Source organism: Globicephala melas, chromosome 1 (assembly GCF_963455315.2).
Source record: "Globicephala melas chromosome 1, mGloMel1.2, whole genome shotgun sequence".
NCBI classification, from domain to species: domain Eukaryota; kingdom Metazoa; phylum Chordata; class Mammalia; order Artiodactyla; family Delphinidae; genus Globicephala; species Globicephala melas.
This window is the reverse complement of record NC_083314.1, coordinates 130061204-130083344: the sequence shown is the minus strand read 5'-3', so window position 1 is coordinate 130083344 and position 22141 is coordinate 130061204. Positions and strand designations below refer to the sequence as shown.

Below are 22141 nucleotides of genomic sequence, written 5' to 3'. Positions count from 1 at the left end.
TATAAAGTGTCTAGGAATTAACCTAAAAAAGAATGCATTAAAACTTTAAGGACGAATTTTTGAAATTCCATTAAAAGATATAAAAGGAGACCTAAATAATTTCAAATAGACAGTATATTTATAAATGGGACAATTTAACATTGTCTAAATTGAGCTATAAATTTAATATAATTTCAATAAAAGTACCAGCTGAAATTTTTGAGGACTCTGATAAACTGATTCTAAAAGCTATATGGAAGAATAAAGTTTCTTGAATACCCAAGACCACTTTGTAAAAAGAAGAGCAAAATGAGGAGGGACTTTAACCACCGAATAGTCAGGTGTCACAGAGCCTCGTAATGCAACCAGTGTGTTCTGGTGAAGAAGCTGACCTAGACATAAACCCATGAATGTGTGGAACTTGGTGTGGGACAGGGATGAAACCACATTTGGAAAAATGGACTCACTGTGTGGAAAAAATAATAAAGTTTATTTCCTTAAAAAAAATACACTTTAGCTAGATTTGGATTAAAAACCTAAATGTGAAAGGTAAAACCAAAAGCCAATGGGTGGAAATGTAGTTTAGTATCTTTGTGACCCCAGAATGGAAGGATTTCATAAACAAGACTCAAAATACACAAACTGTGGATAAATTTACCCACATCAAAGTATGTTTGTGCAACAAACACATCACAAAGTTTTCAGAGATTGAAAGACTGGAGTGAGATATATTTGGTGTTGAAAACTAACAAGTGATTAATATCTAGAATATAAAAGCTATTTCTGCAAGTCAGGAAGAAGACAGGAAACACAATAGAAAAAATGAGTGAAGTATGAGAAGGGGAAAGTCACACAGCTAGTAATATGGGAAGAGAAGCTCAGCCTCATAAGAAATCAGAAAATGAAAATAAAACCACAATTAAATACCACCTTACATGTACCGGATTGGCAAAATGAGAAAGTCAGAAAATACCAAGTGCTGGTGGGGAAATGAGAACTTCTTATGCTTTTCTTGTTGGAGTGTCAACTGACTGACTATTTTAGAGATCACCCTGGCTGTATTTAGTGAAATAGGTGAATTTAGTCTATAATCAAGAAATTCTGTGCATTTAGAGAGAGAGAGAGAGAGTCACTCTTTTTTTTTTTTTAAATTGGAGTATAAAATAAATGCAGAGGAAATAGGCAAACTACCTGAAAAAGAATTCAGAGTAATGATAGTAAAGATGATCCAAAATCTTGGAAATAGAATAGAGAAAATACAAGAAACATTTAACAAGGACCTAGAAGAACTAAAGAGCAAACGAACAGTTATGAACAACACAATAACTGAAATTAAAAATACTCTAGAAGGAATCAATAGCAGAATAACTGAGGCAGAAGAACGAATAAGTGAGCTGGAAGATAGAGTGGTGGAAATAACTGCCACAGAGCAGATAAAGAAAAAAGAATGAAAAGAATGGAGGACAGTCTCAGAAACCTCTGGGACAATACTAGGCACACCAATATTCGAATTATAGGCATCCCAGAAGACAAAGAAAAAAAGAAAGGGTCTGAGAAAATATTTGAAGAGATTATAGTCGAAAACTTCCCCAACGTGGGAAAGGAAATAGTTCATCAAGTCCAGGAAGCACAGAGAGTCCCATACAGGATAAACCCAGGGAGAAACATGCCGAGACACATAATCAAACTAACAAAAATTAAACACAAAGAAAAAATATTAAAAGCAGCAAGGGAAAAGCAACAAATAACATACAAGGGAATCCCCATAAGGTTAACAGCTGATCTTTCAACAGAAGTTCTACAGGCCAAAAAAGAGAGTGGCAAAATATGTTTAAAGTGATGAAAGGGGAAAACCTACAACAAAGATTACTCTACCCCGCAAGGATATCATTCAGATTCGACAGAGAAATCAAAAGCTTTACAGACAAGCAAAAGTTAAGAGAATTCAGCACCACCAAACCAACTTTACAACAAATGCTAAAGGAACTTCTCTAGGCAGGAAACACAAGAGAAGGAAAAGACTTGTAAAAACAAACCCTAAACAAGAAAATGGTAATAGTAACATACATATCAATCGTTACCTTAAGTGTAAATGGATTAAATGCCTCAAACAAAAGACACAGACTGGCTGAATGGATACAAAAACAAGACCCATATATGTGCTGTCTACAAGAGACCCACTTCAGACCTAGGGACACATACAGACTGAAAGTGAGGGGATGGAAAAAGATATTCCATGCAAATGGAAATCAAAAGAAAGCTGGAGTAGCAATACTCATATCAGACGAAATAGACTTTAAAATAAAGACTATTACAAGAGACAAGGAAGGACAATATATAATGATCAACGGATCAATCCAAGACAAAGATATAATAATTGTAAATATCTATGCATCCAACATAGGAGCACCTCAATACATAACGCAAATGCTAACAGCCATAAAAGGGGAAATCAACAGTAACACAATCATAGTAGGGGACTTTAACACCCCACTTACACCAATGGACAGATCATCCAAACAGAAATAAATAAGGAAACACAAGCTTTAAATGACACATTATACCAGATGGACTTAGTCGATATTTACAGGACATTCCACCCAAAAACAACAGAATACACTTTCTTCTCAAGTGCACACAGAACATTCTCCAGGATAGATCACATCATGTGTCACAAATCAAACCTTGGTAAATTTAAGAAAATTGAAATCGTATCAAGCATCATTTCTGACCACAACGCTATGAGACTAGATATCAATTACAGGAATAAAAACTTTTAAAATGCACACATATGGAGGCTAAACAATACGCTACTAAACAGCCAAGAGATCACTGAAGAAATCAAAGAGGAAATCAAAAAATACTGAGAAACAAGTGACAATGAAAACACGACGACCCAAAACCTATGGAATGCAGCAAAAGTAGTACTAAGAGGGAACTTTATAGCAATACAATCCTACCTCAAGAAACAAGAAAAATCTCAAATAAACAACCTAACCTTATACCTAAAGCAATTAGAGAAAGAAGAACAACAACAACAAAAAAAAACCCAAAGTTAGTAGAAGGAAAGAAATCATAAAGATCAGATCAGAAACAAATGAAAAACAAATGAAGGAAACAGTAGCAAAGATCAAGAAAACTAAAAGCTGGTTCTTTGAGAAGATGAACAAAATTGATAAACCATTAGCAGACTCATCAAGAGAAAAAGGGAGAAGACGCAAATCGACAGAATTAGAAATGAAAAAGGAGAAGTAACAACTGACACTGAAGAAGTACAAAGGATCATGAGAGATTACTACAAACAAGTATATGCCAATAAAATGGACAACCTGGAAGAAATGGACAAATTCTTAGAAAAGCACAACCTTCTGAGACTGAACCAGAAAGAAACAGAAAATATAAACAGACCAATCACAAGCACTGAAATTGAAACTGTGATTTAAAATCTTCCAACAAACAAAAGCCCAGGACCAGATGGCTTCACAGGTGAATTCTATCAAACATTTAGAGAAGAGCTAACACCTATCCTTCTCAAACTCTTCCAAAATATAGCAGAGGGAGGAACACTCCCCAACTCATTCTACCAGGCCACCATCACCCTGATACCAAAACCAGACAAAAATGTCACAAAAAAAGAAAACTACAGGCCAATATCTCTGATGAACATAGATGCAAAAATCCTCATCAAAATACTAGCAAACAGAATCCAAGAGCACATTAAAAGGATCATACACCATGATCAAGTGGGGTTTATTCCAGGAATGCAAGAATTCTTCAGTATAAACAACAATCAATGTGATATACCATATTAACAAACTGAAGGATATAAACCATATGATAATCTCAATAGATACAGAAAAAGTTTTTCACAAAATTCAACACCCATTTATAATAAAAACTCTCCAGAAAGTGGGCATAGAGGGAACTTACCTCAACATAATAAAGGCCATATATGACAAACCCACAGCCAACATCGTTCTCAATGGTGAAAAACTGAAACCACTTCCACTAAGATCAGGAACAAGACAAGGATGTCCACTCTCACCACTATTATTCAACATAGTTTTGGAAGTCCTAGCCACAGCAATCAGAGAAGAAAAAGAAATAAAAGGAATCCAAATTGGAAAAGAAGATGTAAAACTGTCACTGTTTGCAGATGACATGATACTATACATAGAGAACCCTAAAGATGCTACCAGAAAACTTCTAGAGCTAATCAATGAATTTGGTAAAGTAGCAGGATACAAAGTTAATGCACAGAAATCTCTTGCATTCTTATACACTAATGATGAAAAATCTGAAAGAGAAATTAAGGAAACACTCCCATTGACCATTGCAACAAAAAGAATAAAATATCTAGGAATAAACCTACCTAAGGAGACAAAAGACCTGTATGCAGAAAACTATGACACTGATGAAAGAAATTAAAGGTGATAGAAACAGATGGGGAGATAGACCACGTTCTTGGATTGGAAAAATCAACATTGTGAAAATGACTATACTACCCAAAGCAATCTACAGATTCAATGCAATCCCTATCAAACTACCAGTGGTATTTTTCACAGAACTAGAACAAAAAATTTCACAATTTGTATGGAAACACAAAAGACCCCGAATAGCCAAAGCAATCTTGAGAAAGAAAAACGGAGCTAGAGGAATCAGGCTCCTGGACTTCAGACTCTACTACAATGCTACAGTAATTAAGACAGTATGGTACTGGCACAAAAACAGAAATATAGATCAATGGTACAGGATAGAGAGCCCAGAGATAAACCCACGCACTTATGGTCACCTTATCTTTGACAAAGGAGGCAAGAATATACAATGGAGAAAAGACAGCCTCTTCAATAAGTGGAGCTGGGAAAACTGGACAGCTACATGGAAAAGAATGAAATTAGAACACTCCCTAACACCGTACACAAAAATAAACTCAAAATGGATTAAAGACCTAAATGTAAGGCCAGACACTATAAAACTCTTTGAGGAAAACATAGGCAGAACACTCTTCGACATAAATCACAGCAAGATTTTTTTGACCGACCTCCTAGAGTAATGGAAATAAAATAAAAAATAAACAAATGGGGCCTAATGAAACTTAAAAGCTCTTGCACAGCAAAGGAAACCATAAACAAGACGAAAAGACAACCCTCAGAATGGGAGAAAATATTTGCAAACAAAGTAACTGACAAAGGATTAATCTCCAAAATATATAAGCAACTCATGCAGCTCAATATCAAAACAACAAACAATCCAATCTAAAAATGGGCAGAAGACCTAAATAGACATTTCTCCAAAGAAGACATACAGATTGCCAACCGACATGTGAAAAGATGCTCAACATCACTAATCATTAGAGAAATGCAAATCAAAACCACAATGAGGTATTACCTCACACCAGTCAGAATGGCCATCATCAAAAAATCTACAAACAATAAATGCTGGAGAGGGTGTAGAGAAAAGGGAACCCTCCTGCACTGTTGGTGAGAATATTAATTGATACAGCCACTTTGGAGAACAGTATGGACGTTCCTTAAAAAACTAAAAATAGAACTATTATATGACCCAGCAATCCCACTACTGTGCATATACCCTGAGAAAACCATAATTCAAAAAGAGTCATGTACCACAGTGTTCATTGCAGCACTATTTACAATAACAAGGACTTGGAAGCAACCTAAGTGTCCATCGACAGATGAATGGATAAAGAAGATGTGGCACATATATACAATGGAATATTACTCAGCCATAAAAAGAAATGAAATTGAGTTATTTGTAGTGAGGTGGATGGACCTAGAGTCTGTCATACAGAGTGAAGTCAGAAAGAGAAAAACAAATACCGTATGCTAACGCACATATATGGAATCTAAAAAATGGTACTGATGAACCTAGTGGCAGGGCAGGAATAAAGATGCAGACGTAGAGAACAGACTTGAGGACACCGGAGGGGAAGGGGAAGGTGGGACGAAGTGAGAGAATAGCACTGACATCTATACACTACTAAATGTAAAATGGATAGCTAGTGGGAAGCATCTGCATAGCACAGGGAGATCAGCTCAATGCTAGAGGGGTGGGATAGGGAGGATGGGAGGGAGGCTTAAGAGGGAGGGGATATGAACATATATGTATACTTATAGCTGATTCACTTTGTTGTACAACAGAAACTAACGCAACATTGTAAAGCAATTATACTCCAATAAAGATATTAAAAAATTTTTTTAATAAATTGGAGTATAGTTGCTTTACAATATTTTGTTAGTTTCTGCTGTACAGCAAATTGAATCAGTTATACATACATATATATATATATATATATATATATATATATATATACACACTCTTTTTTAGATTTCCTTCCCATTTAGGTCACCACAGAGCACTGAGTAGAGGTTCCTGTGCTATACAGCAGATTCTCATTAGTTATCTGTTTTATATATAGTAGTGTATATATGTCAATCCCAATCTCCCAGTTCATCCCACCCACCCTTTCCCTCCTTGATAACCATAAGTTTGTTTTCTAATCTGTGACTCAGTTTTTGCCCTGCAGATAAATTCATCTGAACAATTTTTCTAGATTCCATATATAAATGATATGTGATATTTGTCTTTCTCTTTCTGACTTACTTCACTCTATATGACAATCTCTAGGTCCATCCACATTGCTGCAAATGGCATTATTTCATTCCTCTTTATGGCTGAGTAATATTCCATTGTATTAATATATATGTACCACATCTTCTTTATCCATTCCTCTGTCGATGGACATTTAGGTTGCTTCCATGTCCTGGCTATTGTAAACATGAATATCGGGGTGCATGCATCCTTTCAAGTCATGGTTTTCTCTGGATATATGCACAGAAGTGGGATTGCTGGGTCATATGGTAGCTCTATTTTTAGTTTTTTAACGAACCTTCATACTGTTCTCCATAGTGGCTTTACCAATTTACATTCCCACCAACAGTGTAGGAGGGTGAGAGAGACACTTTTGCACAGGCACACATGAGGACATGCTAGAGAATGTTCATTGCATCCTTGTTTGTGTTGGCAAAAAGTTGGAAGGAAGCTACTGCTTGTCACTTGGAGACTGGACAAAGACAGGGTTGAGGCAGCAGTCTGAAGGAATGAGCTGGATTTTCATATAGCAGCAGGATGGATGTATCCTGGAAACATAATGTTGAGTGAAATAAAAAGTTAGCAAATGCATTAGATTTACTCCAAACATGTTTCATGAAAATTCAACACACCAGCATAAAGCGACACTAATTCTCAAGGACACATATATATGTAAATAAACATATGGGAGGTGGATTAGAAGGATGCATATTATATTCACTAGAGCAGGTACCTTTGGGGACACAGAAATGGGAAGTGAAATGGAAGGTGAAGGGGAAAATAATTTCATAAATAACACTACATAGGGTCCTGGCACTGATCTGAGAAGCTGGATGAACAAAATCTGTGAACCTGAAGTTCTTTATAAGAAATCGGTTCTTGCTACAACTTTGCTGGGTTGAGTTGTTGTTTTCTATGTCTTTATCCACTGTGATTTTATTTTTACCCCTCCTCCTCTTTCCCCATAAAGGGTTGCTGGCTCCTCAACAGGTCTCAGCAAACTCAGAGGGCGTGGACAACCTCATGGTGACATGGACACCTCCAGGGAAAGCTGCCGCTGCTGTGCAGGAGTATGTGGTGGAATGGAGGGAACTCCATCCGGGGGCCAGCACGCAGCCCCCTCTAGGCTGGTTGTGGAGTCCCCCCTACAACCTGTCTGCTCTGATTTCAGGTACTTAATTATTCACCTTCCTTCTAGAGGGTTTCTAAGTTCACGTTTTTTGAGGAAATTGCAGGTGGGAACCCAGAGTCATGCCTTCAGTTACAGGCAGCTGCATGAGAAGAAGGATAGTGATGACCTAGAGCCCATCAGGATGCACCACTGCAGCCATAGAAGACTCACTGATTAACTAAAAACTCTAGAATTTATGGAAAACTTATGTGCCTGATACAGTGCCGTATAAGATGACTGAATAATGAACCCAACAAGCATGGCTGAGAGCTAAGTAGTAGCCAGTCAGTGTGATGGACACCTTGCATTTGGGAGTTCATTTAATTTTGAGAACAGTCATGTGTAGCAAGACTTATTATACCCATTGTACAGATGAGGAAGCCAGAAGATCTTTCATTTCCAATTCTGCTACTTACTAGTTGTGTGATAACAAATCCAGAATTATCTATATGATAATTGGTGTCTCTAGCCCTCAAATTCTGAATCTGTCAGTGGTTAAAATCAAGTGATAGAAAGTGTCTGAAAATGTATTCAAATAATAGGACAGAAGTTAATCAATGCCTTTTCTTTTTTTTTTTTTTACAATTTCATTTTACCCTTGGAGCAAGCACATCCTAAATTTCTGTATCATACAATATGAATTTAAACGAAAAAGAAATCTCACAAATAGTCAACCATTCAATCCTGAGCATAAACCACATTGGACAATTGGAAAACAAGGTAGCCAAAGGCTCATTTAATCATTTTTATAAATCATTGCTGTGGTGCACATCTTCCTCCCATCAGAGTGTGACACTTGCCCTTTAGCTTTCATTATAGCAATCCCTAAATGGGGCTTGCCATTCCTGACCAGTGAAAAGAATCCTTAACCTCTTCTCTCAGAGGGGAGATCTAGTCCTAGTCACACAGCAGGCAGTTGACATTTGCCAAACAAACATTAAAAGGCAAGGTCTCAGGTTTATTTTTTTTCAAGTTCTTAATTCACAAACTCTGAAGTGTCTTACTCTGTCTGTTAGCCACAGTCAGCTTCTTCTTTTTTTATTTTTATTTTTGGCTGTGTTGGGTCTTTGTTGCTGCACGCAGGCTTTCTCTAGTTGCGGTGAGTGGGGGCTACTCTTCGTTGCGGTGCGCGGGCTCCTCAGTGCGGTGGCTTCTCTTGTTGCGGAGCACGGGCTCTAGGCGTGCGGGCTTCAGTAGTTGCAGCAGTGGGGCTCGGTAGTTGTGACTCGCGAGCTCTAGAGCGCAGGCTCAGTAGTTGTGGCGCACAGGCTTAGTTGCTCTGTGGCATGTGGGATCTTCCCGGACCAGGGCTCGAACCTGTGTCTCCTGCATTGGCAGGCAGATTCTTAACCACTGTGCCACCAGGGAAGCCCCACAGTCAGCTTCTAAGACTGTTTTGTGTTTAAAGTACTCAGAGGCCTCCCTTACTTACCGATGAATATGTTACCAAAAACCTATTAGTGAAATTCTTCTTATTTTAATTTTCCCAAAGAGAAATGGTATTATTTGCATATCAAAGTTAGGTTAGTTAGGGCTTCCCTGGTGGCGCAGTGGTTGAGAGTCCGCCTGCCGATGCAGGGGAGGCGGGTTCGAGCCCCGGTCCGCGAGGCGACTAGGCCCGTGAGCCATGGCCACTGAGCCTGCGCATCCGGAGCCTGTGCTCCACAATGGGAGAGGCCGCAGCAGTGAGAGGCCCACGTACCGCAAAAACAAAACAAGCAAACAACAACAAAAAAAAGAGTATGGGCTTCATCCACCAGCAGCAAAGGCTAAGGAATTTTTGAGGTAGGGAGCAGACAATGATTAGGGGGTGTTCATGTAAGAATTAGCCAGTAAAACAGGAGTTCTTAAGGTCAGAACTGGGGAACAAGCTTGCTAGGGCTCTGCTCTTCATAGAAAGGAAAATGTCAGCTAAGTTATGGAGCCACATTTTCCTCCCTCCTCCACTAAGGGTAGGCTGTTCATAAGAAGGAACCCACAGCTTCTGATGCAGCAGCTCCCCAAGGCCTCTGCCCTGAACTCACACTTTGCATGGCAAAATGCAACGAAACCATTTGCCTAATGAGCTCATCTGGAACTCCCACATGGCACGGTGGTTGGTGGGTCCCTTCCAGAACTAGCGACAGAGCAGCCAGGCACCAGCCCCTCCCAAATGAAATGATTCCATATTCCGTGTTGCCCTCGGAGCTTCTGGGTCTGGAAGCTACACACAAAGTATCTCTGGATTACAGGACTAAGCTGATTGCAGCCTCGCTCCATTTCACTCGGTTCATGGATACGAGTTGGAACTCACCCATGGTGTGAGTTTTGATTTCCTCGTGGTCCCTTCCGACGGTACTGGTTGCACGTCTGCGCTTCATATACTACCTACTTGCTGGAATATTTAAGAGACAATGGATTTTTATATAACACACACACTAGTAAATTATTTTGTGATGTAAAATTCTTCTTCCCAAAAAAGAAAATGTTAAACCCTAATCAATTGTCAGTGTAGGGGACCAGACCTACCTATGGCAGGGCATTGAACAATATGGGAGAGAGTCCTTACCCTGACCACATGAGACTACAGTTAGGTACCTAACAGAAGTAATCTTTTTCCTTTAAACTTTCATTGGGAGTTTAAAGATATGTCATGGGCAGTATCTATGAGAGGGGACTTTTCTTTACAGGAAGTAGAAATCTGAGATTCATGGAAATAGGGAGTTAGGGAAGGGAAGAGTGACTTGCCAGTAAACTTCATGACTGACAGAAAACTGCCAAGTGTGGCACTTTAAAAGCTAGGAAGGAGGGCTTCCCTGGTGGTGCAGTGGTTGAGAGGGATGCAGGGGACACGCGTTCGTGCCCCGGTCCGGGAGGATCCCACATGCCGCGGAGCGTCTGGGCCCGTGAGCCGTGGCCGCTGAGCCTGCGCGTCCGGAGCCTGTGCTCCACAACGGAAGAGGCCACGACAGTGAGAGCCCCGCGTACCGCAAAAAAAAAAAAAAAAAAAAAAAAGCTAGGAAGGAGTATTAACATTCCCAGGTATCTTCCTAATCTTCCAAGCTGTGAAACAACTGAGATCTGAGTGGAACATGGTACGAGGAGTGGGGGAAGTGGGGGAACAAGGGGTAGATTGCACTGAGCACCCCTGATTAGTCACGCCTGAATGTGTCATCCCATGTTGCCCTGTCAGAGCCTGATAAGCATCTAGGGAATTAGAAGAGCTGTTCCGGTGCTATGTCTGCAAAACACCACCCTTACTTTTCTGTAAACAGCAAATAATTTATTTGTAAAAGTCAAAGTTTTTCCTTGAAGGTGAGTTTTGTTTCAGAAGCTGTCTGTGTGGTTTTCTTTAAATCCTTGTTTCACCCGGAGTAGTGTCTGTCTTTATGTCTTGCAGAAAACATAAAACCCTACATCTGTTATGAAATCCGCGTGCATGCACTTTCAGGGGGCCAGGGAGGATGCAACTCCATCCGGGGTAACTCTAAGCACAAAGGTGAGTCTTGGGACCTTTTGCCCAATTTTGCTGTAGTTTAATGGTTTGGATTTGGAGGGTGACAAAAGCCTCCTGTGTTCTACTTCACAGCACCACTGAGTGGCCCCCACATTAATGCCATCTCAGAGGAAAAAGGGAGCATTTTAATTTCATGGAACGAAATTCCAGCCCGGGAGCAAATGGGCTGCATCCTCCATTACAGGATATATTGGAAGGAACAGGACTCCGATTCCCAGCCTCAGCTTTGTGGTATGTGTGAGAAACAAAGCCAGCAGGGTCTTTCTTGTTTAGATGTTGGGAAAACACAAGGGTGTGCAAGTGCTAGCACCATACCTGGCACTTAGGAGGTGCTCCATAAATATATGTGAAATTAATTGAATGAAGAAAAATAGACATCTAAACATACACACACACTCACACACACAAAGTTACTGAATATGTGTTACGTGCCAAGCAAATTGAAGAAATGAAGTTACTGGACGAGGCTTTCAAGGAGCTTACTCATATGGGGAGATAGCATTTCAAAAAGCAATAAGTGTGCTTTGATACTATTATATAGACCCTTGAGGCTTGCAGGAAATGCATTTGGAGAATCTTCGAATCACCACACTTGCAAATATCATCATAGCATATTATTTTCTCCTTAAATGGATAAAATACAATTTAAGTAACTCCTTATGACCCGTAATTACGCTGTAAGACTAAAGCAATTAAATTCTGGCTGGAGCATTATCTCAAATGATTTCATCACTCGTTCACCGAGCAGTTCCAAGTCACTTGCCAGATTTAATGTTCTAATCTTTGATTTACTCAGTTTTGTTTTGTTTTTCCTGGCTTGAGCTTCCCTTTAGTATTTCATAGGCAGCTGGCTTTCTTTCGGGAGCATTTATCATAAAGAAGCAACCATTTTATTCCTTCGTGAGAACTATTAGGTCCAAGAAGAATGTAACAAAGCCAGCCTGAGATGTAGGTGTCAGAGGGCTGCCTGCAGAGTGATTTTTACCTGGGAAACCTGAGGAATTGGTCCTCTCTCTTGACCTTAGATCTGCAGTACTGCTTCTCTAAAAGTTATGACTTTTAAAGCTAATTAATTTCTTATTACATAAATAATACTTGTATATAGAAAAACATTCAAATAGTTCAAAAAGATATAAAGTGGAAATTATCCCTTCCTCCATACTTAGGCTGTTAGCAGTTCTTTGTGTGTTCGTCCAGAAAAAAACTTAATGCATACACTAGCATACATTTGGGATAAACATCTGTATTTTGATCTGCACCTTACTTTTGCCTCTCAATAATGCATACTGAGATCTTTCCACATCAATCCATGTGGACTTGTCTCATTCTTTTTTTAACAGCTTTATAGTATTCCACTGTAAGATCTTAAAATAATCAGCTTAATAATCCACCATTGTTAAATACAGCAGATCACTGAACAGAACTGCTCCCCACCGTTGGGGTCAGTTCTGAAATGCACCAAAGGTGATGAATCAATTGATCTTGTCATGAGCCATTTGGAATACTTCATATGAAATTTGCTCCCCCCCAATTTTTCATTTTGACAGAATTTAAACCAAGATACTTATTTACAACAAGATCAACATGGTTAGATGGTTCTTAAATCTGCTCTTGTAGATGTTGAAGAAATTACCTACCTTTTTTGCACCAAATCTGATGAATCTAAAGTCTGTGTAAGGGTATTTTAAAATAAGTTTAAAGGGGAGAAGGTGCAGATTCAAAGCCCTTATTTGTACCAGTTTTAGATGGTTTCCCTTTTAGCACTTACAGATGAACAAAGACCTGTTCCCTATCTTCAGAGAGCTCACAGTGCACCCAGGGAGATGGAAAAGTACACAAAAGTGATATGTAAGTGCTGTAATCAAGGACTGACACCTACTATTGCATTGGGCAACCAGAAATCATTGGCAAATCCACAAGTGCCATTTCTAGAGAGTGGTAGAGGGCAGTAGGTTGAGGAGGAGGGAAAAAGAAAGCAGAGAGGCTCCACATCAGCAAAAGGAGGATGGAGTTCCGAGGCGTCTTCTGTCACGGCCCCTAACAGCACAAGCAGGGCGCAGTAGGAACACTTCGCCTGCCTGGGCGGGTGAGCGGGGTAGCCCTGGGGTGGGGCATCTGCATTCCCCAGGTGATTTGGGTCCACAGCCACTCCTCTGGAAGTTTGTTGATACTGCCATGTGCACTGCTCTATGGGCACACACATTCTACTTATCACTTGGCTGTTTTTGCCAACATGAGGGCAGAAGCCACGGCAGTTAGCTCACCATTGTCTCCCCCTTACCTATAATACAGCCAAGCACCCAGTAGGTGCTTAATAAAAATCGTATTTTTTGAGTAACAAATGGGTTAATACTGCCGTGGGCTTTGTCAAACCAATGCAGATGTTTAGATAAAAGCTGATTTCCAGGCGCCATGCAGCTGTTTTGCCTGGTACCACTTGACCTTCTTACTGGTGACCTTTCAGATGATTGGCAACCATCACATCTCCCTAAACTGGTGCCTTTGTCATTTAACCACCTTAAACCTAAAGTTTCAGATCCAAGAACAGAATGGCCTCCTTTATCTCTGCCAGAGATCACAGCCCAGACAAGGCAGCAGAACCAGTATTTCCTGCATGGCTTCTTTCTTCCTTTACTCGCCTCAACCTATTTGCCAGCCAAACTGCTGACACCATCACCCTCCTCTTGGCTTCCCCCATAGTTTCTATTTTTATTCTTCAAATATACACATGTGCATGTATCTGTGTTTGCGTGTAAACTTTTTTGGCCCAACAAATCATTCAAACTCCTTCCCTTGTGTTCCAACGGCTCATTCACTCCTGGAGTTAAGGATGCCCTAACACCGTTGGACGACTGACTCCCTGATGCTCGCCTATGCTTTGCTGCAGAAAGATGAGCAGAAAGTCTCTCCCAAATTATTGTTTTAGTCCCCTGCCTTGGGAATAAGAGACATTTTAGTGTAATCATAGAGCTGAAGTCTGTGCAAGCAATTTCATCAGGTTAAAGTAGGCTTGGGAATTTTCCACATGGTACTTTTTCTCAAAAGGATGTAAAATATAGAAATTGCTCTGATAGTCACAGCTGTTAAATGATCTGCTCAGGCCTCAGCTCCTTTGGGTGGAGTGGATGCAATAATACAGGGTTCCATCTTGCTGGTCACACATAGTAAGTAGGGGTGAGTGAGTGTAAGGGGTCTGTTTTCCCTACTAGATGGTGAACTCTTTGAGGCAGATTCTGTGCCTTGGTGCCTTGTCCATGGCAAACACTCAATAAATATGTGTGACTGTTGAAATAAATTCAGCAAACAGGGTCAAGATCTGACTTGCCCTGGGGTTTGTGAGACAGTAACTAATGTTGAGGCACAAAGTGCTGAGTTCTAGTTTCCACTTTGATCACCAGCACACACACAGGTCTGCTGAGCAAACCAGTAGGCTACACCTGTCAAAGTTCTTGCCTCGATTCTATAGCCCCCCTCAGTTTTTGAGAGGTCACTCCAAAACTCACACCCAGCAGATCCGTGGAGGAGGAGACTGCCTATTTACTAAAGGCTACCGATATTCATATCTCTTGGAGGAAAAAAACAGCATCAACACATTGCTCAAAAACCAAAGTCTTACTTGCTGAGAACCTGCAGGGGTGTTAAAAGCATAAAGAACTGACAGTCTAGCCTTGAACTACCAAAATAAATCTAAGTACCATTGTTCTCATTTTTTAGATTTTATGTCAAATTGAAGCAGATCAATGATTAAACCCACTACGACCAGTACCCAGAACTTACCAAAAAATAAAAAAGAAAGTCAGAATTAATAAATGTTATTAAATGTCTATTTCATTAATTGCTAAACTTAGCTTGCTTAAAAATTCCGTTGAAAATAATTTGTACATTTAGTTTCCTCCCCAGGAGTTCTCAAATATACCTGATAAATGTCGGAAGCATTATAGTCATAGGAAATAGAAGAAGTTACTACAGCTAAATAGTTTCAAAAGCAAAATAATAAAAATTCTTTGAAAAGATTTTACCACAGGAAAAAAATGTAATTCTTCTGATATGCTGTGAAGTGGTGCTGTCATAAATGACAGTGCCTAGGGCCTTTTAAAGTGTTAAGTATTAATGAATTAGGACTACTTTAAAGCAGCAATGTGCTTTCCTCTTTCAAATTAAATGAAGCATTAACAAATAAAAATGAGTAAGAGCCCACATTCAGATATTTCCTTTAATTTGTGCCTTAACCTTTATATTTATCTTCCTTTCAGAAATTCCCTATAGGGTCTCCCCAAATTCTCATCCCATAGACAGCCTGCGGCCCAGAGTGACATACATTCTATGGATGACAGCTCTGACAGCTGCTGGTGAAAGCCCCCAAGGAAATGAAAGAGAATTTTGTCTGCAAGGTAAGAACCACCCTTAGAGAGGGCAAGTCCACTGTGAATTCCTATACAGGAGTATACTCCCACTCCTTGATATGGAGATTATCAGATTTTCTGTAATTCACTAATTACTTTCTTGCTGCTATACCTTTGCCCTTCCTATTTCCTCTAACCAGAGTGCCCTACCATTACATTGTCTGCTTGGAGACAGTGTCTACTCGTTTTTCTAAACTCAGCAAAAATGTTGCCCCCTCCAGAAAGCCTTCCCAAATGCACATCCATATTTCCTTCATAATGCGCTATACTTGACCCCTATTCAAAACTCTGAATCCAACAGGCAGGGACTAGTATCTGTTTAATCTCTATCATCAAGGTCTAGAATGGCACCCAGCACATAGTACTTGTTAAATGAATATCTGTTCAATGAATGATGAGAATAATCCCAAAAATAATACAGCTACTGCATATCAGATAGTTATGTGCCAAGCACTGTGTTAAGCTCTTTGAATACTGCATCAGTTTGCTGGGGCTCTTGTAACAAAGTACCACAAACTGAGTGGCTTAAACAACAGAAATTCATTTCCTCACAGTTCTGGAGGCTGGAAGTCTGAGATCAAGGTGTCAACAGAGTTGGCTTCCTCCAAGGGCTATGAGAGAATCTGTTCCACGCCTCTCACCTAGCGACTGGGGGCAATCTTCAGCATTCCTTGGTTTCTAGATCTCTACCTTCATCTCACTTAAAGTTTTCCTTGTGTGTTTCTCTTTGTTCAAAATTGCCCTTTTTACAAGGATACCAGTCATGTCAGACTAGGGGCCACCCTACTCCAGCCTGACCTGTCTTAACTAATTACCTCTGCAATGACCCTATTTACAAATAAGGTCACTTTCTGAGGTACTTACTGAGTTAGAACTTCAATATATGAATTTTGGGGGTGGGAGGACACAATTCAACACATGTAACACATACGTTTACTCGTTTAATCCTGCCCACAACCAAGTAATGTGACTGCTTTACATGCCTGTACCTGGCCATACTACCAGGCACTCAATACGAAATGAATAAAAGAATGAGAGATTATGATGCCTTTTTACAGGTGTGAGGTACAAAAAGATTACCCAAGGTCTTAGAGGTGGCAAGTGGCAGAACTACAAATCAGACACAGATTTGAGTTTCTTAAGTTAAATTTGAGTATGTGACGAAGTGACCCAGCTAACATGAGTTTCTCTCCACTGGCTAAATTATGCTTTTCTCTCTGGCAGCCCCTGTTTGCATCTGCTCTAAGCATAAAACAAGCTGTTCTTGCTTTATGACATGGAGTATCAAGTTAATCATTCAGGACTTTGTTGTTCTATGCCAGATACTCCTCCACTGGGGAAAGTGACAAGCCCTCTTCTCAAGCACTCCCATGAAAGTTAACTTGTGAGCAATTAACTGGACTAAGGACTCAGCATCTTTCTACTCCTGGTACTCCAGACTCGTCCCATCTGCCCGGAAAGAAAGGCAGATGCTAACGAAATGTCAGATTGTGCCGATTGTGTGGGGTGGTAACAAGGTTTCCTGCATTAACTCCCCTGTTCAGCCCTGGGAAAAGCCCCTGTCACAGGGGCTAGCAGGTCTCTGGCCGCTAGTGGCCCCTGGTCACCCTCCCTCCCACCCTGTTCTTCACTCTATCAGAAGAATCTTTCTACAAGATCCCTGTTGCTACATTCTACCTCCTGTTGCAACCCATCGGTGGTTCCCCACGGGCTTTCAAGCTAGAATTTAAACTGCTTTGTTACCAAGCCCTGCACGACCTGGTCCTGTTCATCCATCTAGCTTTGTTGTCTGCCGCATACTCATCATTCATACTGGAAAGCAAGGCCAGACTATTTGCGGTTGCTGAAGCACTCGCTCTTTCCTCCTTCCGTGCTTGCTGTCTAGTCTGCACCTCCCTAATTTGTCCACTTAGCCAACTCCTAGCCATCCGACTCTAAACTTTTGACATCCTGCCTTTTGGGAAACCTTTCTGAGCTGCTCGTGAAGCCATTTCCCATGCTGTTCTCTGTGACACAGCCTTGTACATGCTGTTTTTACATGTATCCCGTGGCATCATGGTTTACTGTTTACGTGTTTACACATCTGTCTCCTGGACTGTCTTCAGAGCCTATGTCCCATTCACCTGTGTATTACAGCACCTAATCTGGCCTGTTACATGGTTTACATTCAATACATGTTGGATGAATTAATGAAAAATTCCAACACGTAGTGAAATATTTACATGTCATAGGAAGGAATCAGAACAATTTCAAAGACCCTAGGTAGACAGAGGGCTTATCCAATGGTTTGGTAAAATTAATAGCTACCATTTCTTGAGGCCTCCTCTGTTCAAGTACATGGCTGTGCCCTTTAAATACACCATCTCTAATGTTCACAACAACCTGCAAGGTAGATGTCATCGTTCACCTTTTGTAGATCAGGAATCTGAGGTCCACACATCAGTCAGCGGCAGAGTTAGGAATGGAATCCAGGGCTTCCAGTTCACAACCAGTGCTTTGTATACCACACTCCCTTTCCTTCTGCACCTATTAGAGGAAGAAGCCCTTGTAGGGCTGGAGCTCCTTCCTTTGAACCTTAGTATTGGCCCCTTTGGGCCCTTTCTTCCTTCTTCAATGGGCGAAAGAGAGTTGGCCTTGTTCCTGAGTCTAGCTATCCAGGAGCTGTGGGTAAAGCCCAGCGGGTTCACACAACAGTCAGTATTTAGAAATGTTCATTGACGATAACTCAGTCACAGGGTATGCTAACTTTTCGTTTCAGGTAAAGCCAATTGGAGCACATTTGTGGCACCAAGCATTTGCATGGGTGTCATCATGGTGGGCGTTCTCTCAGTGCGTTGCTTCCGGCAAAAGTAAGTTCATTACACCTGCCAACTTTGGTAAATTTTTTTTTTTTTCATATAATAGCTGTTGCTGCTATGGGTCAAAAAAATGGTTACTCTCCTACGTCGCTGGTAGCACACTAAATATAGTCACCTTTTTGGGGTGACAGTATATGTTTAATTTTAAAAAATATTAAACATTTCACCTAGCAATTCCCATCTAAGTATATCATAGGTATATACAGATATTTAGTGGCAACTATGTTCACTGAAGTATCGTTCATAGAAGGAAAACAATTTGAAGCAACCTAAATGCCTAACGACGTGGGATTGGTTAAATAAATCACAGTATATTTCATGCTATACAGCATACTATGCATTCATTAAAGATGTAGAAGAAAATTAAATGGTATGACTATTTGCTATATTACATTTTAAAAAGCAGGTTGCAAAACATGTACTTTCATTTTTAAAAAATAGTGCATACACACGTGCCCACAGACACGCAAGTTATATTAGTTAGCATTTAATTTGGTTGTATGTAACATAAAAATATGACAAATGAGCTAAGTTTCTCACCCAGGTAAAGTAAGTAAACTCAGGTAACGGCTGGTGTAGGAGGTCCCCAGTCATCAGAGACCTAGGCTCCTTCTTTTTCTGCTTCACTATCCCGACATTGGCTTTCATCATCAAGTTCACCTCATGGTCCAATGGCTGCAGGATCTATGGCCATCGTGCCTGCATTCTACAACTACAGGGAGAGGGGAGGTGCCCACACCCACCTTTTCAAGACACATGAAGAAGTCACACATGGCACTTTAGGTTACCTCTCATTAGCCAGAACTTGGTGAGGCAAGGAAGGCTTAAGACTGTGGCCTTTTAGCTGGGCTTATTGTTGTCCCAGTAAATCAGGGTCCCCTTTCTAAGAGGGGAAAATGGGTATTGGACGGCAGTTAATACTGTCTGCTCCAAGGACATACACTAAAACATTAATGGTGGTTATAACAGGGGATAGAATCATAGTGCTTTTAGTTCTATTTAACTGTATTTCCTAAAATTTCTTTAAACATGTATTATTTGGTAAAGAGAATTTTTTAAATGAGTTATTCAATAGTTTTCTTCAGATGTTGTGTAATGTAGGAGAAGAGGTCAAAATAAAACTAGCTCAAAGTCATTCTACTAGTCATTGAACCTGTCTGAAAGGTTTTCCATTTATTGAAGTTCCCCCATATGTGATAGATAATTCAAAGCAGAGCTCTCTTTAGGTAGACTTTGAAAAAGTTGAACTCAAAGAGTCAACTAGGATCACATGCATCCTCTCTTCAGGGAAATAGTATCAGTTAGGGTGGAGGCTTCTGCTGTTAAAGAAAAAAAAAGAGCCCCCAAATATAGTGGCTTTAATAAAATAGCTCATTTTTCTCCCATATAATAGTTCTAAGGTATGTCATCCAGATTGGTTGGCAGCTCTGCTCCACACTGTCATTTAGGGATCCAATTGTCTTCCACTTTATTGGCCCACCATCCCTTGGGTACTTTCCTCATCTGCATGATCTATACTAGGTCACAGGTACCTCTGCTCACATTTCTTTGGAAAAAACCTAGTCACATGGCCTCATCTCTTGTTTCAAAGGGTTGAGCACGTCCCAGAAGCTTACTTTTCTTATTAAACAAAGTGTGTTAAAGCCAAGTCTTTAAAAATGCTTCATATTGGTCTTGAAATTTTTTTTAAAAAGTCAAAATAGTTAAGTCATATGCATATGAGAAACATTTTTAGGATTTTTTCTTCCACATAATAAACTCACTTTAAAATATTTTCAAAAACCCAGAGATGTGGAAAGAAGAAATAAAAAGACCCTCTGATCACCAAATACAACTACTTTAATAGTTTGGATATTTCCATATTGGTATTTTTTTTTGGCATTTTTTTAATTGGTTATGTCCAAGCTGTTTATACCACCTGTATCCCGTTTTACTCTTTGTTTTCATTACAAGCTCTTTATAAACATTCTAATTTACTAAATATAAACAGTAATCTCCCCAAGGGTATTGACCATGTCCTCTTGTCTGCTGTTTTATCCCCAGCATGTGGCACTGTGCTGGTCATACATTAAGGATTCAATCAACGTTTGTTGAGTGAGTGCTTGGCTGCTTAGTGATAGCTAAACATTACACCGAGCAAAAGTTCCCTAGTTTATTTAGCAAACCCTAAGCGGTTGCACCACGAGTCTTTATCATCTATCCAAACTTCACAGAAAACTAGTCCAGACTTGGACGATGCATCATCTTTCTCCTGCAGTGTTTACATTTTACTCATTTGCATACCCCTACACTGAAGTCACTGTGCTTCCATGCCACCGTGTGCCCACTTAACCCATGTCACTGTTTTCTTTACCTGCAGGGTAGTTGTTCTCCTTTTGGCCCTCAGACCTCAGTGGTGTAGCAAAGAAATTCCAGACCCAGCGAATAGCACTTGGGCCAAGAAATATCCCATTGTGGAGGTAAGGTATAAAGCCTTAGTGGTCAGTCGATGGGGTTCTGGTGATCAGTACATCTAAGTCTTTCATTGTAGTACAGGGAAACCTTGGTGTTTAGATCCTATGGATAAGCTGCTTATCACGAGTGCTAGGTTACCATCTGAGTCATCACTCCCATGCACAGGAATTTTCTGAAGCTTCTGACCAAGACTAAAAGACCCATAACTTTTCATTCCTCTCTATGCCTTCTGTTCCTCTCCTCACCTCAGCTCACTTCAAAAGAAATTTTAAAAGCAAATATATTTGCCAAGCACTAGTCTGAGCATTGGCTCATCCAAATTCAAGAGCACTGAAGCTTTACTGTGATGTTCCCCGTCCTGTGTGAGCACAGAACAGATAAATAGAGCCCAGACTATTTTGGTCTTGGCAGGAAGCCAGTAAGTCATTCCATTGTGCAAGGAAAAGGTTTGAAGGCAGGAGAGGTTGCTCAGCTGCAGATGAGCGTGCTGGGAGTAAAGGACACGCAGGGAGCGGCTGCCACAGTCCTAGGAGGGAAGAGCAGCTCACAGCGGGCAGCAGGGTCTGTCTCTGACGGAGGGTCTTGAAGGGGAGGAGAGGGGTGCCCACATTCTTCCCATCACCCGGCGCCTCGGCAGCCCCGCACTCTCGCATCGTATAGCCCTCCTCCTCCGAGATTCTTCTCTTCAGTCACCCATGCCTCATCCAGAAGCCAGTGGTACCAGCCGCCTCTCAGAGAAAGAGCTGGTCCCAGCCATGTCTGCCTCCGTAGGAAGTTAAGTCACCGCAGTTTAATGCCTTTGAAATAAGGCCACCTCTGCCACTTACTATGTCAATGACCCTTGAGCGCTTGCCCGATGACATGAGCCTTAGTTTCATCCTCCGTAAAATAGGAATTGACAATATCTCTCATGTATATTGTTGTGAAGACTAAGTAAGATGCCATGTAAAGCACATGGCTCATACAAGGCAAAGATCATTCATTTTCTTCCCAGGAAGATTTACACTTGAAGTCTCCTCTCTCTATTGAGGAGTTTTGTTGCTGTTAAGTTACAGTAGCAAGAACAGTATAATAATAACAGTATGTGTATGTGCGTGTATATGTCGTATATATGATAGATGTTTGATATATATTTGATTATACATGACATATAATTATATATGATATACAA

At 40.4% G+C, this 22141-nt stretch overlaps 1 protein-coding gene across 2 annotated transcripts in view; it reads left to right on the top strand.

Moving 5' to 3' along the window:
• The window catches only part of IL12RB2 (interleukin 12 receptor subunit beta 2), an 82365-nt gene that overhangs the window by 52912 nt on the left and 7312 nt on the right, over positions 1-22141 (top strand). For both annotated transcript variants that reach the window (XM_060304421.1, XM_030865892.2), the window contains 6 exons: positions 7559-7759; positions 11139-11237; positions 11328-11486; positions 15509-15646; positions 18417-18507; positions 20876-20975. In XM_060304421.1, coding sequence (XP_060160404.1) covers positions 7559-7759; positions 11139-11237; positions 11328-11486; positions 15509-15646; positions 18417-18507; positions 20876-20975 — 788 coding nt within the window. The remainder of the gene's footprint in view (positions 1-7558; positions 7760-11138; positions 11238-11327; positions 11487-15508; positions 15647-18416; positions 18508-20875; positions 20976-22141) is intronic.